Raw genomic sequence first — 17,350 nt, 5'->3', positions numbered from 1 at the left:
AGTGATCTCTTGGTTATTTAGTAACATAGTGTTTAGCCTCCATGTGTTTGTGTATTTTACGTTTTTTTCCCTGTAATTGATTTCTAATCTCATAGCGTTTTGGTCGGAAAAGATTATTGATGTGATTTCAATATTCTTAAATTTACCGAGGCTTGATTTGTGACCCCAAGATGTGATCTATCCTGGAGAGAATGCTCCATGTGGGCTTGAGAAGAAAGTGTAATCTGCTGTTTTTGGATGGAATGTCCTATAAATATCAATTAAATCTACCTGGTCTCTTGAGTCATTTAAAGCTTGTGTCTCCTTATTAATTTTCTGTCTGGATGATCTGTCCATTGGAGTAAGTGAAGTGTTAAAGTCCCCCACTATTATTGTGTTACTGTCAATTTCCTCTCTTATAGCTGTTAGCAGTTGCCTTATGTATTGAGGTGCTCCTTTGTTGGGTGCATATATATTTATAATTGTTATATCTTCTGTTTGGATCGAGCCCTTGATCATTATGTAGTGTCCTTCCTTGTCTCTTGTAACATTCTTTATTTTAAAGTCTATTTTATCTGATATGAGTATTGCTACTCCAACTTTCTTTTTGATTTCCATTTGCATGGAATATCTTTTTCCATCCCCTCACTTTCAGTCTGTATGTGTCCCTAGGTCTGAAGTGGGACTCTTGTCGACAGCATATATATGGGTCTTGTTTTTGTGTCCATTCAGGGAGCCTATGTCTTTTGGTTGGAGCATTTAATCCTTTCATGTCTAAGGTAATTATTGATAATTATGTTCCTATTACCATTTTGTTAATTGTTGTGGGTTCGTTTTTGTAGGTCCTTTTCTTCTCTTGTGTTTCCCACTTTGAGAAATTACTTTAGCATTTGTTGTAGAGCTGGTTTGGTGGTGCTGATTTCTCTTAGCTTTTGCTGGTCTGTAAAGCTTTTGATTTCTCCGTTGAATGTGAATGAGAGCCTTGCTGGGTGGAGTAATCTTGGTTGTAGGTTCTTCCCTTTCATCACTTTAAATATGTCATGCCAGTCCCTTCTGGCTTGTAGAGTTTCTGCTGAGGAATCAGCTGTTAATCTTATGGGAGTTCCCTTGTATGTTATTTGTCCTTTTTCACTTGCTGCTTTCAATAATTTTTCTTTGTCTTTAATTTTTTTCAGTTTGATTACTGCATGTCTCGGCGTGTTTCTCCTTGGGTTTATCCTGCCTGGGACTCTGCGCTTCCTGGACTTGGGTGGCTATTTCCTTTCCCATGTTAGGGAATTTTTCAACTATTATCCTTTCAAATATTTTCTTGGGTCCTTTCTCTCTCTCTTCTCCTTCTGGGACCCCTATAATGCGAATGTTGTTGCCTTTAATGTTCTCCCAGAGGGCTCTTAGGCTGTCTTCATTTCTTTTCACTCTTTTTTCTTTATTCTCTTCCATGGCAGTGAATTACACCATTCTGTCTTCCAGGTCACTTATCTGTTCTTCTGCCTTAGTTATTCTGCTATTGATTCCTTCTAGTGTATCTTTCATTTCAGTTATTGTATTGTTCATCTCTGTTTGTTTGTTCTTTTTTTTTTTTTTTTTTTTTGCTGTACGTGGGCCTCTCACTGCTGTGGCCTCTCCCATTGCAGAGCACAGGCTCTGGACGCGCAGGCTCAGTGGCCATGGCTCACGGGCCCAGCCGCTCCGCAGCATGTGGGATCTTCCCGGTCCGGGGCACGAACCCGTCTCCCCTGCATCGGCAGGCAGACTCTCAACCACTGTGCCACCAGGGAAGCCCTGTTTGTTCTTTAATTCTTCTAGGTCTTTGTTAAACATTTCTTGTATCTTCTCGATCTTTGCCTCCATTCTTTTTCCAAGGTCCTGGATCATCTTCACTATCATTATTCTGAATTCTTTTTCTGGAAGGTTGCCTATCTCCACTTCATTTAGTTGTTTTTCTGGGGTTTTATCTTGTTTCTTCATCTGGTACAAAGTCCTCTGCCTTTTCATTTTGTCTATCTTTCTGTGAATGTGGTTTTTGTTCCACAGGCTGCAGAATTGTAGTTCTTGTTTCTTCTGCTGTCTGGCTTCTGCTGGATGAGGCTATCTAAGAGGTTTGTGCAAGCTTCCTGATGGGAGGGACTGATGGTGGGTAGAGCTGGGTGTTGCTCTGATGGACAGAGCTCAGTAAACCTTTAATCCTCTTGTCTGCTGATGGGTGGGGCTGGGTTCCCTCCCTGTTGGTTGTTTGGCCTCAGGCGACCCAGCAGTGGAGCCTACCTGGCTCTTTGGTGGGGCTAATGGCCGACTCTGGGAGGACTCACGCCAAGGAGTACTTCCCAGAACTTCTGCTTCCAGTGTCCTTGTCCCCACGGTGAGCCACAGCCACCCCCCGCCTCTGCAGGAGGAGACCCTCCAACACTAGCAGGTAGGTCTGGTTCAGTCTCCTATGGGGTCACTGCTTCTTCCCCTGGGTCCCAATGCACACAGTACTTTGTGTGTGCCCTCCAAGAGTGGAGTCTCTGTTCCCCCCAGTCCTGTCGAAGTCGTGCAATCAAATCCCGCTAGCCTTCAAAGTCTGATTCTCTAGGAATTCCTCCTTCCGTTACCGCACCCCGAGGTTGGGAAGCCTGACTTGGGGCTCAGAACCTTCACTGTGGTGGGTGCACTTCTGTGGTATAAGTGTTCTCCAGTTTGTGAGTCACCCACCCAGCAGTTATGGGATTTGATTTTAATGTGATTGCGCCCCTCCTACCATCTCATTGTGTTCTTTGTGTTTGGATGTGGGGTATCTTTTTTGGTGAGTTCCAGTGTCTTCCTGTTGATGATTGTTCAGCAGTTATTTGTGATTTTGGTGCTTTCGCGAGAGGGAATGAGCACAACTCCTTCTACTCCACCATCTTGAACCAATCTTCCTGAAGTTGCCTTTTTCTTGGTTCACCATTTTCTTGGTTGCTATAAACCTTTGTTTTCCAGAGTTCTGAGAGTGTTGGCTCTGGTAGTTTCTCCTTGCTTTTTCGACGTTTCTTTGGAGGGATGAGAGCTTGGAGCTGCCTGCTCTGCCGTTTTGCTGACATCACTCCACCCTGCTTTCTCTTTTTAAAAAAAAAAAAAAAATTATTTATTTATTTCTGGCCGCGTTGGGTCTTTGTTGCTGTGCGCGGGCTTTCACTAGTTGCAGCGAGCAGGGGCTACTCCTCGTTGTGGTGCGCCGGCTTCTCGTTGCCGTGGCTTCTCTTGTTGTAGAGCATGGGCTCTAGGCACGCGGACTTCAGTAGTTGTGGCACACGGGCTCAGTAGTTGTGGGTTACGGGCTGTAGATCGCAGGCTCAGTAGTTGTGGCGCACAGGCTTAGTTGCTCCACGGCATGTGTGATCTTCCTAGACCAGGGCTTGAATGCGTGTCCCCTGCATTGGCAGGCAGATTCTTAACCACTGAGCCACCAGGGAAGTCCCACCCTGCCTTCTCTTTAAGTGTTTACCACTAAAATTGCCATTGTTTTCAAGAGTGCCTTTAGGCTTGAACTAATCCACATTCTGTTCCAAATAAAGTCATTTTCTTTGAGGGAAATCTTTGGAGCCCTCAGTTTTTACGGCATCTTTCCCTTGGCAAAATCTCTGAGCCACTGCTCTGGAGCTGGAGGCAGAGACAAGGGCTTACCTCTCTCTTTAGGAACAGGCCAGTGGACAGGCATGGTAGTCTATTCTCCTTGGCTTGCCTCTCCTAGAACCTTTGGCCCTATGAGTGAGCTGTGATGTAGGCAGTGGGGCCCCGTTATTGTTCCATATTATGCCTGAGTGGGAAGTGGATGGAAGAGCAGAGCCCACAGTCAGCTCCACTTAGCTCTGCAGCACTGAGCTGGAAATGATAAGAAATGCTGGTATGCTGCTCCTCCTGGAGGGATGCTGTACCCCTTGACTGGGAGCTAGGGAGACAGGGAGCCGTGTCTTCCTGTCTTGACACACCCACTTAGAGTGGAGCTTCCTTCTTGTTGAGTTAGGGAAGGGGCCGAGCAGTTGTGGCTGCAGTGCCACAGATTCTCACCTTTCTTGCTGAGATTTAGTAAATTTGGTGGGGTGCTGGAGGTATTTCTTCTTTTGCTGTGGGCTCTTAGGACAATTTTCAGGAACTTTATTCTACCAGTTTTTTTATACCTTTCTCCAGTTATGGTTGTTTTGTTGAAGAAAAAGTCTGCAGATCTCCTTACTCTACGATTCTGGAAGTTGATCCTCTTTACTTTGTTTTTCATGTAAATTTTATTGACATGTACATGCAAAAGTGTATAAATCATAAGTCTTCAGCGAATTTTCAGAGTGAACATGTCTGTGTAACCAGTACTACATTCAAGACCCAGAACTTTGCCAGAACTCCTGCATCCTCTCTGTGGCCCTCTTGCAGAATCTATTCACTCGCCCATTCCTGTAACTGTTGATGTTATTCTGGCCTGTAACACCATGGATCATATTTGCCTGTTTCTGAACCTTTTTAAAAATGGAATCATGTACTCTTGTGTGGGGCTTCTTCAGCTCATGGTTAAGATTGATGAGATACATGTGGTTACAGTTTATTTTCATTGCTACATAGTACTATGTTGTATAAATATCAAATAGTGAAAGCAATGAAAAAGTCTTTATCCTGTTAGGCTGTTACGAATAGTGTTACTGTGAACATTTTTATACTTGTATTTTGGTGAACATATGTCTACATTTCTGTTGGATATAGAGTGGGATTTAGGGGTCATAGAATGTGGATAAAGAGTTAAATCTTTTTCTGTGCTCTATGAAAATCTGTCCTTTGATTAAATCTCTATCTTTGTTCCCCCCAAAACAGAATGAGGGTAAGAATGTCAATGATGTTACTAGGTAGCAAGCATTGGTTGTGGTAAAAATTATTTCTGAGTGACAAATTACGTCTTTATTGGGAGGAATGATAATGCTGATTGGGATACTATGCTTTGTGCTTCTCTTGAGTGTAGTGACCATTGTAACTGGGCATGTTTCTTGTGGGGAACCTGTGCCTGTATTGTTGCCACAAGACATGTTGGCTTCTGTGGGGTAAGGGTTACCTGGCTTGCTTGCTTTCGTGCTGTTAGATTGATGCCAAATGTGGCCTTATGGTCATTTTCTGAGTCTGAATGTTTAATAGAACCTAAGACTATCCCACAGGTAGGGTTACAGGTAGGGTAAGCCTTAGGAGATACTGCCAAGCATTTTTCCAAAATGGTTTTACACCAGTAGTGTACAAGAGGTGTAGCAACACGTTGCCAACCCTTGGTTTTCGTTTTTGTTTTTATTTCCCTCCCTCCCTTCTTTCTTTCCCTCCTTCCTTCCCTCCTTTCTTTCTAAAAGGTTTTGGTAGCATGCTTACATTTTTTTCAGCATGTTATTATGAAAAAATTTTAATATAGAGAAAAGTTGAAAGAATTCTATGGTGAACTCTCATATACCCATAACCAAATGTGACAATTAACATTTTGCTATACTTGTTGTCATATATCTTTTCATCTATCCATCCATTGATTTCTTATTTTTTTCATTTCATTTCCCCTTAAATATACATATAAGTATGTATATTATTTTTCTTTGTTTTGTTTTTTGTTTTTTTTAATTTCTTTATTGGAGTATGATTGCTTTACAATGGTGTATTAGTTTCTGCTTTACAACAAAGTGAATCAGCTATACATATACATATATCCCCATATCCCTTCCCTCTTGTGTCTCCCTCCCACCCTCCCAATCCCACCCCTCTAGGTGGACACAAAGCACTGAGCTGATCTCCCTGTGCTATGTGGCTGCTTCCCACTCGCTATCTGTTTTACATTTGGTAGTGTATATATGTCCATGCCACTCTCTTTGTCCCAGCTTACCCTTCCCCCTCCCCGTGTTCTCAAGTCCATTCTCTATGTCTGTGTCTTTATTCCTGTCCTGCCCCTAGGTTCTTCAGAACCTTTTTTTTTAGATTCCATATATATGTGTTAGCATACGGTATTTGTTTTTCTCTTTCTGACTTACTTCACTCTGTATGACAGACTCTAGGTCCATCCACCTCACTACAGATTAACTCAGTTTTGTTTCTTTTTATGGCTGAGTAATATTCCATTGTATATATGTGCCACATCTTCACATAGAAGTATACACATTATTAAAGATCAATATTAGCTTATAACTTTTCTTTCACTGTAAAATTTACATATAATTGAAATGTACAAATCTTAATTGTATCTCACTGTGTGTTCACATAACTATAACCCTTTGTAACACAAACCCCTTTAAAAATGTAGAACATTACCATCACACCTGAAATTATCCTCATGTCCCTTCCAGTTAAGCCCTACCTCCACCCGACAAAAGTCAACAACTGTTTTTACTTTTTCCCACCATAGATGAGTTTTGTCTGCTCTAGAACTTCATATAAATGGAATTCTATTCGTTTCCTAGGGTTGCCATAACAAACTACCACAAATCAGGTGGCTTAAAATAACAGATTGTATTTTCTTACAATTCTGGAGGCTAGGAGTCCAGACACATGTTCTCTTGAAGTCTCTTGGAGAGAATCTGTTACATGCCTTTCTCTTAGCTTCTGAGTGTTGCTGACAGTCCTTGGTGTTCTTGGCTTGCAGCTGCATAACTCCAGCCCCTGCTTTCATAGTCACATGACATTCTCCCTATGTGTCTGTACAAAGTCATCTCTTCTCTTTGTGTCTCTTTCAAGGACACCAGTGATATTAGATTAAGGGCCCACCCTTCTCCAACATAAACTCAGTTATGTCTACAACAACCCTATTTCTAAATAAGATCACATTCTTGGGTACAGGGGTTAGCACTTAAGCATATCTTTTGGGGGCACACAATTCAACCCGTAACAGTAATCATACAATGTATATTCTTTTGTACAAGTTTCTTTTACGTAGTGTAATGTTCCAGATTTATCCCTTTGTGGTTATTAGTAGTTTATTTCTTTTTAAGTATTGTTCTACTATACTTTTTTTTTTAATCTTTCTTATTATTTTGGCTGTGCTGCACAGCTTGTGGGATTTTAGTTCCTCCACCAGGGATTGAACCCAGGCCCTCGGCAGTGAGAGTGTGGAGTCCTAACCACTGGACTGCCAGGGAATTCCCTTGTTCTCTGCAGCCACAATTTGCCCTTCTCTCTCCCTAGCTCAACAAGAGGGAAGCTCCACTCCAAGTGGGTGTGGCCAAGACCGGAAGACAGGGCTCCCTGTCTCCCTAGCTCCCAGTCAAGCATCCCTCCAGGAGGAGAAGAATACCAGCATTTCTTATCACTTCCAGCTCAGTGCTGCAGAGCTAAGTGGAGCTGATTGTGGGCTCCCTTCCTCCATCCACTTCCCTTGTTGGTTCTTCTCCGGTTCATGGTCCCTCAGCTGTTTCCAGCTTTTGGCTATCTTGAATAAAGTTGCTGCGAAGATTCTTGTACAAGTTTATTTTTGTGGTCATATGTTTTCATTTTTCTTGGACAAATACTTAGGAGTGGAAGTGCTCTGTCATAGAGTAGGTATATGTTTGATTATAAAATAAACTGCCAGATCATTTTCCAAAGTGGTTGTATTATTTTCTAATCCCAGCAACAACATATACAAATCCTGGCTTCTGCTCATCTGCGTTAGTTAGTTTGGGCTGCTGTAACAAAGTATATGGAGTGGGTCACTTAAACAGTAGATTTATTTTTCACAGTTCTGGAGCTGGGAAGTCTAAGATCAAGGTGCTGGCCAATTTGGTTCCTGGTTTGGCCCTCTTCCTGATTATATTCTCATATAGTGGATAGCTAGCCAGCTCTCTGGCCTCTTATTAGGGTGCTAATCCCATTCATGGGATCTCTACCCTTGTGACCTAATTAGACCTCCCAAAGGCCCCATCTCCAAATACCATCACATTGAATTAGGATTTCTACGTGAATTTCGAGGGGACACATTTGGTTCACTTACAATATCCTCACCAACATTTGCTGTTATCTCTCTTTTTAATTTTAATCCTTCTGATGGATTTGTAGTAGTATCTCATTGTAGTTGTAATTTGCATGTCCCAGGTAACTAATGATATTGAATCTTTTTTCATTTTTTATTGGCTGGCCACTTGTATGTCTTCCATTGTGAAGTGCCTGCTTGAATCTTTTGCCCCTTGAGTTTTATCTTTGTATTATTGAGAGTAGGAGTTCAGTAGTGATATGTATCAGTACTTTGCCAGATGTGTTTTGTGAATATTTTCTGTGGTCTGTGGTTTGCATATTCATTTTCTTTCCTTTTTTTTTTTTAAATTTATTTTTTATTTATATATGGCTGTGTTGGGTCTTCGTTGCTGCACGCAGGCTTTCTCTCATTGCAGCGAGCGGGGGCTACTCTTTGTTGCGGTGCACAGGCTTCTCATTGCGGTGGCTTCTCTTGTGGTGGAGGCTCTAGGCGCATGGGCTCAGTAGTTGTGGCTCACGGGCTCTAGAGTGCGGGCTTCAGTAGTTGTGGCACACGGACTTCATTGCTCCGTGGCATGTGGGATCTTCCCAGACCAGGGCTCGAACCCACGTCCCCTGCATTGGCAGGTGGATTCTTAACCACTGCACCACCAGGGAAGTCCTTAATGGTGTCTTTTGATGAGCTGTAATTTTTAATTTTCATGAAGTCTAATTCATTAACTTTTCCTTTTATGGCTATTACTTCCTGTGTCCTATCTAAGAAAACCCTAGGAATATGAAAATATTCCCCTTTTTTTCCCCTAAAAACTTTACAATTTTAGCCTTTATGTTTAGGCTTATGGTCCATTTCAAATTAATTTTTGAATAGTGGATGAGATAGAGGTTAATTTTTTCCTTATGAATATTAGTTATTCCTTTATCACTTGTAAAAGCTTTTCTTGTAAGTGTGGGTCTATATTCCACTGACTTTTTAAAAAATATTTATTTTGTTTATTTATTTGGCTGCACTGGGTCTTAGTTGGGGCATGTGGGACCTTCGTTGTGGCATGTGGGATCTAGTTCCCTGACTGGGGATTGAACCTGGGCCCCCTGCATTGGGAGCATGGAGTCTTAACCACAGGACCACAAGGAAAGTCCCACCACTGATTGATTTGTTGATTCTAATGTTTAAATCACAGTGTCTTCATTACTGTAGCTTTATGGTAATGAGATGGCCTGGGCCGTGAGACCCTTTACTGGAGTGCTTGTGCCTGGACAAACATCTCCTCAACCAACAGAATACCAAAAAAACTATAAGGGACTAAAAATAATAACTACATGCATGGGCATTTGGGGCAAATTATGAACAATGAGACACAAAAAGGCCAAAACCCAACTGCCACTTTTGAGGTGCCAGGAGCAATAGCAATAGCAAGCTCCCGGCACACAGCACCACCAAGGGGGTGGGCAGACCACCTAAGCCACCCCTCTGGCCCAACTCACCAATCCACTCCTACCCTCACCCCATCTAAGGACCCAGCTTGCCCCCCTTGGGGAGCGAACGGGGGCACTTGTTGCTTGTTCACGCTCCCTTGTGCTGTAGCACAAGTCCCAGTAAAGGCTTGCCTGAATTTCTCATTTGACCTCTTACCACTTTCTGTTGATTAAAGACTCCAAGAACCTAGGTCAGTAACAGTAAGTCTTGAAGGCACACAGTAATAGTTCTCCAACTTTATTATTCTTTTTCATGTTTGCTTTGAGTATTCTAGGTCCTTTCTATTTCCATGTAAATTTAAAAATCAACCTGTCAGTTTCTACTGAAAGCCTAATGGGAGTTTGATTGGGATTGCATTGAATCTATAGATCAATTTGGGGAGAATTGACATCTTGACAATATAGAGCCCTCGTACCCATGAAAATAGTATATTTCTCTACTTATTTAGATCTTTATTCCTCTTAGTAGTATTTTTTAGTTTTTCAGTGAGAATGTATTACACATTGTTACATGTAACATAACAGAAAGATATATTTAAGTTCTAACCTCTAATACTTCTGAATGTGACCTTATTTGGAAATAAGGTCTTTACAGAGGTAATCAAGTTAAGGTCATTAGGGTGGGCTGCAATCAATTATGACTGGTCTCTTCATAAAAAGGGGAAATTTGGACACAGACACACACACACACACAGAAGGAAGATGATGTGAAGACACACAGTGAGAATACTGTGTGAAGACAGGGGGTTGGAGTGATGCATCTGTAAGCCAAGGAACACCAGAGATTGCTGGCAAACCACCAGAAGCTAGAAAAAGTCAAAGAATAATTCCTACAGGTTTCAGAGGGAGATTGGTACTACAGAGCAAATTTAATTTAATTGGGAGTAGAAGCTGTTTCCTTGATGATGCAAGCGGAGTCAAACTGAGGGATGGAAGAATAATTTTATAAACAGCCTAATTGTTCAAGTTAGGTTTTATTATTTGTTTTTATTTTTGGTCCAGTATTGGACATTTAGTTCTTTAATTAACTTGGATTTTTCTTTCAGAGTAAAATAAAAAGTATGGGGATAAATTTCCTTTAGTGAATCTTGTCTTCTTAAGAAGAACACTCACTGTAAGAAAGCAGTATTAAGTACAGTGGGAACATTTAATTTCAGTAGTTTACGAGAGATATTTTAGAGCTAACTAACACAAATGAGTGTTGTGAGGTACTTTAAACAGATGGCACTTATTGACTATCATAGTCGCTTCTAGTCTATAAAGCAGATTTTTTTAAATTTGTCATACTCTTAGAAATTGTTTAAGAAACGGCAAATAATTGCTGCATTTAGATTATTGGAAGCATATTAAGGCAATTTAAATTTGTTGTGTTTTCGGTTGAAAAAGTTACTGATCTTAGTTTAGATTTACCTGTGTACAAATCAGTAAACATTAAAAATCTCAGTACTATTAAAAAAAATTTTTTTTTTTTTGCCCCACCGTGTGGCTTGTGGGGTCTTAGTTCCCCGACCAGAGATCAAACCCGCACCCCCTGCAGTGGAAGCGTGGCGTCTTAAGCACTGGACTGCCAGGGAAGTCCCCCAATTTTTTTTTAAATTACAGTGTTCTGCTTACTATAGAGTGAGTAGTTAAGCATCTTCTGTAAATTGCATGGTCCTTTCATTTGCCCATTACTGAAGTGTGTTTTTCTTATTCTGTAGAAGTTCTTGTTACATTCTGCATGTTAATTGTCTATTGATTTATGTATTTGCAAATAATTTCTCCCAGTTTGTTGTTTTTAACTTTGTGATGTTTGTCATCATATTAAAGTTTTGTTTGGGTATTTCTTCTGTTATTCAGGAAATCTACCCTATCTTAAAATTTTGAATTTATCATTTATATTTTCTTCAGTCATTTTTAGTTTCCATTAAATTTTTTTAAATTCACCTGCAATCTGAGTGTTGTATAAAACAGCCATCTTAAATTTTTTTCCCCCAGGAATTGAAAGTTCCTGGGGAACCACACTGCTTGGTGAATGATACATCCTCATTGTATACTGTTTACCTAATCAAACAACAGTCTGCTTGTTTTCCAGAGCTGTTTGGGGGATTTTCTTTTTTTTTTAACTGTTTCTTGATGGCTGTGTTTGTACCACGCCTTCTTCATTTAATTCTACTTAATTATGTGTTTTCATATCTAATACAGTAAATCTCTCTTCATTGTTCTTTTTCTAAATTATCTTAGCTATTTTTTATTGTGTCTAATGTGTAAAGTGATTTACTTTTTTCCTTTTTTTTGCGTGGCTTTTGGGATCTCAGTTCCCCTACCAGGGATTGAACCCAGGCCACAGCAGTGAAAGCACCAAATCCTAACCACGAGACCACCGGGGAACTCCCAAAGCGATTTACTTTTTATCAAGTTTTGTTTATTTTGGTAAAAATATACCTAACATAAAATTTACCTTTCTTTTTTTTTTTTTGGCTGCGTTCAGTCTTCATTGCTGTGCGCAGACTTTCTCTAGTTGTGGTGAGCGGGGGCTACTCTTTGTTGCAGTGCACAGGCTTCTCATTGCAGTGGCTTCTCATGTTGCGGAGCATGGGCTCTAGGCGTGCGGGCTTCAGTAGTTGCAGCATGCGGATTCAATAGTTGTGGCACGCAGGCTCTAGAGCGTGCAGGCTTCAGTAGTTGTGGCTCACGGGCTCTAGAGCGCTGGTTCAGTAGTTGTGGCGCACGGGCTTAGTTGCTCCACAGCATGTGGGATCTTCCTGGACCAGGGCTTGAACCCGTGTGCCCTGCATTGGCAGGCGGATTCTTAACCACTGCACCATCAGGGAAATCCCCATTTGAACCATTTTTAAGTATACAGTTCAGTCGCATTAAGAACATCATATTGGTGTGCAGCCATCACCACCATCCATCTGCAGAACTTTTTCATCTTACACAATTGAAACTGTACCCGTTAAACAATATCTCCTCAATTCCCCCTCCCTCTAACTAACCCCTGGCAACCATCATTCCACTTTCTGTCAAACTTGACTACTCTGGGTACCTCATATAAGTAGAGGACAAAGTAGGTATTTGTGCTTTTGTGTCTGGCTTCTTTCACTTAGCATGGTGTCTTCAGGGTTCATCCGTGTTGTAGCATGTGTCAGAATTTCATTCTTTTATAAGACTGAATAATATTCTATTGTATGTATTTACCACATTTTATTTATCCATTCATGTTGATGGACACTTGGGTTACTTCCACCATTTGGCTGTTGTGAATAATGCTGGGTATGACATGGTGTATAAGTATCTGTTTGATACCCTACTTTCATATCTTTTGGATATGTATCTAAAAGTGCAAATGCTGGATCACACGGTATTTCTATGTTTAGTTTTTTGAGCAACCGCCATACTGTTTTCCGTAGCAGCTATACCATTTTACACTTCCCCTGACAGTGCACAAGGATTCCAATTTCATCTCCTTGCCAATGCTTGTTATTTTGTTTGTTTTATAGTAGCCACTCTAATGGGTACAAAGTGTATTTCTTTGTGGTTTTGATTTGCATTTCCCTGACGACTAGTGATGCTGAGCATCTTTTCATGTGCTTGTGGGCCATTTGTATATACCTTTTTTGAGAAATATGTGTTTGCTATTATTGTAGGATTACTTTTTAAAACTTCCTTTATTGTTATGTTAATGGATTCTAGAGAAAGAGCTAAGTGTATGTGTTCATGTGCCATTTTGAACCAGAAAACCTCTGGCCTCTCTTTTTTTTTTTTTTTTTTTTTAAATACTTATTTATTTTTTTTTTTAATTATTTTTTTATTTTTTATTTATTTTTTTTTGGCTGAGGCAGGTGTTAGTTTTGGCACGCAGGATCTTTAGTTGTGGCATGCAAACTCTTAGTTGCAGCATGTGGACTATTTCCCTGACCAGGGATCAAACCTGGGCCTCCTGCATTGGGAGCGCAGATTCTTGGTCACTGCACCACCAGGGAAGTCCCTGGCCTTTTTTTTTTGTATTTGGTTAATTCCAGGGAACGTAGATTCCTTTCTTTTCTTTTAATTTTATTTATTTATTTTTTGGCTGCATTGGGTCTTCGTTGCTGTGCACGGGCTTCCTCTAGTTGCAGCAAGTGGGAGCTACTCTTTGCTGCGGTGCGCAGGCTTCTCATTGTGGTGGCTTCTCTTGTTGCGGAGCATGGACTCTAGGCGCGCGGGCTTCAGCAGTTGTGGCGCATGGGCTCAGTTGCTCCATAGCATGTGGCATCTTCCCGGACCATGGATCGAACCTGTGTACCCTGCATTGGCAGGCAGACTCTTAACCACTGCACTACCAGGGAAGTCCTGGCCTTTCTTTTAAAATGGAATTCCATTAAAAAATATTGCTATAGCTGTTAATAATTGTATGTTTATTTTAATTTTGCATTTTTATATTAATATAGGTTTAGTGGAAGATCAAAGCTAGCCATATAATTCGGTGTTGCCTATAATATAATATTCTTTCTTTATCTGAAACAGTTGATGACTATCAGCCAGTTCGCCTATTAAGTAAACCTGGGGAATTAAGAAGAGAATATGAAGAGGAGATAAGCAAGGTATGTACTAAATACTTAGTACTCTTAATACTTAGTACTCTTAATACTTAGTACTAATACTTAGAATTAGTTTAATACTTAGTTTAATACTAAAATTAGTTTAATACTTAGTACTTAGTACTAACTACTAAGTACTCTTTTCTGGAAAAATTTTCTGCTGTGTTTACATACAGTTTTATGTGCTTATGTAAATAAATAGTATATATTGAAATGTTAATAATTTTAATGTGCTTTATAAAGGCTCCATTTTTTTACACATGTTCAAAATAGTTTAAAACTAGCTTTAATTTATTTATACATGCTCTTCTTATGTGGTAGTGATCTGTAAGCATTTAGGTATGAAGGAAATTTTTTTCATTTCCGTGAAGCTTTGAGCATAAAGGATGGGGAAAAGGTGGTAGATTATGGGTGTCTTAAGTCCATTTAGACTGCTATATCAAAAACACCATAGACTGGGTGACTTAAACAACAAACATTTGTTCTCACAGTTCTGGATCTGGGAAGTGCAAGATTAAGACACTGGGAGATGTGGTATTGGGCAAGGGCCTGCTTCCTGGCTTGTAGACAGCTGCCTTCTCACTGTATTCTCACATGGCAGAGAGAGGAAGAGAGAGATAGATCATCTCTCTTGTGTGTCTTCTTCTAAGGGTACTAATCCCTTTCATGAGGACTCCACCCTCATGACCCAATTACCTCCCGAAGGCCCCACCTCCAAATATCATCACATTGGGAGTTAGGGCTTCAATATATGAATTTTGGGGGACACAAACCATGCATTTAGGTGAGGAAAGCATAAAGGGCTAACTGTGAAGTACCTAAATATGAAAAGAGGGAGTGGTGCTTATGGCCTTTGAACTTCACTAGTACTAGGAAAGCCCTAGTACTCCCCCTACCCTGATTAATGTAGAGCAGTGTTGTCCAATAGAAATATGGTGTGGGTTCATATATCATTTAAAATTTTCTATTAGCCACATTTTTTAAAGATTTAAAAAAAAAAAAAACAGATGAGGGGCTTCCCTGGTGGCGCAGTGGTTAAGAATCTGCCTGCTGTTGCAGGGGACATGGGTTCGAGCCCTGGTCCGGGAAGATCCCACATGCCATGGAGCAACTAAGCCCATAGGCCACAACTGCTGAGCCCGTGCTCTAGAGCCCACGAGCCACAACTACTGGGCCCATGTGCTGCAACTACTGAAACCCACGCACCCTAGAGCTCGTGCTCCACAACAAGAGAAGCCACCACAATGAGAAGCCTGCGCACCGCAACGAAGAGTAGCCCCTGCTCGCCGCAACTAGAGAAGGCCCGCGTGCAGCAACGAAGACCCAACACAGCCAAAAATAAATAAATAAATATTTTTAAAAGTATTTTTAAAAAAGATGAAATTAATTTTTATGTATATTTTATTTAATACAGTATATCTAAATTTTTTTATTTATTTATTTTTTTTGCGGTACGCGGGCCTCTCACTGCTGTGGCCTCTCCCGCTGCAGAGCACAGGCTCCAGACGCGCAGGCTCAGCAGCCATGGCCCACGGGCCCAGCCGCTCCGCGGCTTGTGGGATCCTCCCGGACCGGGGTACGAACCCGCATCCCCTGCATCGGCAGGCGGACTCTCAACCACTGCGCCACCAGGGAAGCCCTATCTAAAATATTTTATTATGTAATCAGTATAGAAAGTATTGACTATTTTTTTTCTTATTTAGTGTGCAATTGTGTATTTTGTACTTATAATACGTCTCAATTTGGACTAGTCACATTTCAGCTACTCAGTAGCCACATGTAGCTAGTGGCTACTGTATTAGACCATGAGATCTCTAGAAGAACTAGTAAATAATTATGATAGTTGTCAGCATATAGTCTAGACGATGTTCTTAAGTAAGGGTTTTATTTATTTATTTTTTGGCTGCGTTGGGTCTTCTTTGCTGCTGCGCGTGCTTTCTCTAGTTGTGGTGAGCAGAAACTACTCTTCCTCACGGTTTGCAGGCTTCTCTTGTGGTGGAGCACAGGCTCTAGGCGCGCAGGCTTCAGTAGTTGCAGTGCTCGGGCTCTAGGGCATGCGGGCTCTAGAGTGCAGGCTCTGTAGTTGTGGCACACAAGCTTAGTTGCTCTGCGGCATGTGGCATCTTCCCAGACCAGGGATCGAACCTGTGTCCCCTGGCATTGGCAGGAAGATTCCTAACCATTGCACCACCAGGGAAGTTCCTTAAGTAAGGAGTAATTTAATCTTTACAACAATATAGTGAGAACAGGTTTTTTCAGGATGCTTTTGAGTACAGGTGACAGAAAATTGTAATTTACTGGAATTCCAGAGGTTAATAGGGGCTTCATGGTCGGTTTCATCCAGAGCTCTAGTTCCATTTCTTTGCTAACTTCTGTCAGCTGGCTTTATCCTCAGGCTAATAACAAGGTAGCTGCACATTTCTGAACCTCAGGTGCATATACAACAGTATGCAGAGGAAGAGCCAGCTGTCTCTTGCAGTGGCTTTCCTTTAAGAGCAAGAAAACTTAAAAGTTCCTTAACAAACCTTTACTCATGTCACCTTCACTTGAATTGGGTCAAGGACTTATTCTTGAGTCAAATCCTTTAGATGTCTAAAGAAGTTGTTACATTATTTCTTTCAGGAAGTATAGTTCAGATGCCCACAAGCATGGCCTTAGGTCCTAGATGCTGAGTTTGAGTCTCCCCCCTGCCAGTTACTGAGCTAAGAAAAGAAAGTTAGATCACTTTCTGATCTAGGAAAGCTTTTCTGTGTCTTTCCTCATCTGTAAATCATATAATGACCATTGTGGTTGTTTCTTCAGCAACTATTCCACCCCTGCCCACCATGTTTGGGGATTCATCCCAACTTCAGGGAAGGACACTGTTTGGTTTAAGTCAGTTTCTATCATTCCATTCCCTTGCTAGGGTTTAGTTCAGAAACCTATGCCAAAATGAGTCAGAACATGGCCTTCTGTTAACTGAGAAAAAGTATCACCTAGAAAGACTTCCAAAAATGTGTGACAGTGTAATGGAAAATGTGATAAGGACCGAAATGTGGAGGGATGAGGCTTTGATCAAGGTTTCATTGGGCTGACGGGAAGGCTTCCTGAAGGAGAGTTCCTGAATTATTCTATAGGAATTTGCCTCTCCGGATTTGTACTTCATTTGAGAAATTTTAATTCCTGCCAATTTGTTCTTTTTTTAAAAATTTTTCTATTCTTATTAAGAAGTATTGGGACTTCCTAGGTGTTTGATAGGGAAAGAATCCACCTGCCAATGCAGGGGACACAGGTTTGAGCCCTGGTCCGGGAAGATCCCACATGCCGCAGAGCAACTAAGCCTGTGCGCCACAACTACTGAGCCTGCGCTCTAGAGCCCACACGCCTAGAACCCATGCTCTGCAACAGGAGAAGCCTGCGTACCATGACAAAGAGTAGCCCCCCGCCCG

The 17,350-nt window shown here is 41.2% G+C and overlaps 1 protein-coding gene across 3 annotated transcripts in view; it reads left to right on the top strand.

Moving 5' to 3' along the window:
* The window catches only part of RNF168 (ring finger protein 168), a 56,984-nt gene that overhangs the window by 17,878 nt on the left and 21,756 nt on the right, over window positions 1-17,350 (top strand). For all 3 annotated transcript variants that reach the window (XM_082624715.1, XM_082624714.1, XM_082624716.1), the window contains exon 3: window positions 13,849-13,925. In XM_082624715.1, the coding sequence (XP_082480841.1) occupies window positions 13,849-13,925 (77 nt within the window). The remainder of the gene's footprint in view (window positions 1-13,848; window positions 13,926-17,350) is intronic.

Source organism: Mesoplodon mirus (assembly GCF_964341445.2).
Source record: "Mesoplodon mirus genome assembly, chromosome: 6".
Taxonomy (NCBI): Eukaryota; Metazoa; Chordata; class Mammalia; order Artiodactyla; family Ziphiidae; genus Mesoplodon; species Mesoplodon mirus.
The sequence above is the reverse complement of the archived record's forward strand: the minus strand, read 5'-3'. Positions and strand labels throughout refer to the sequence as shown.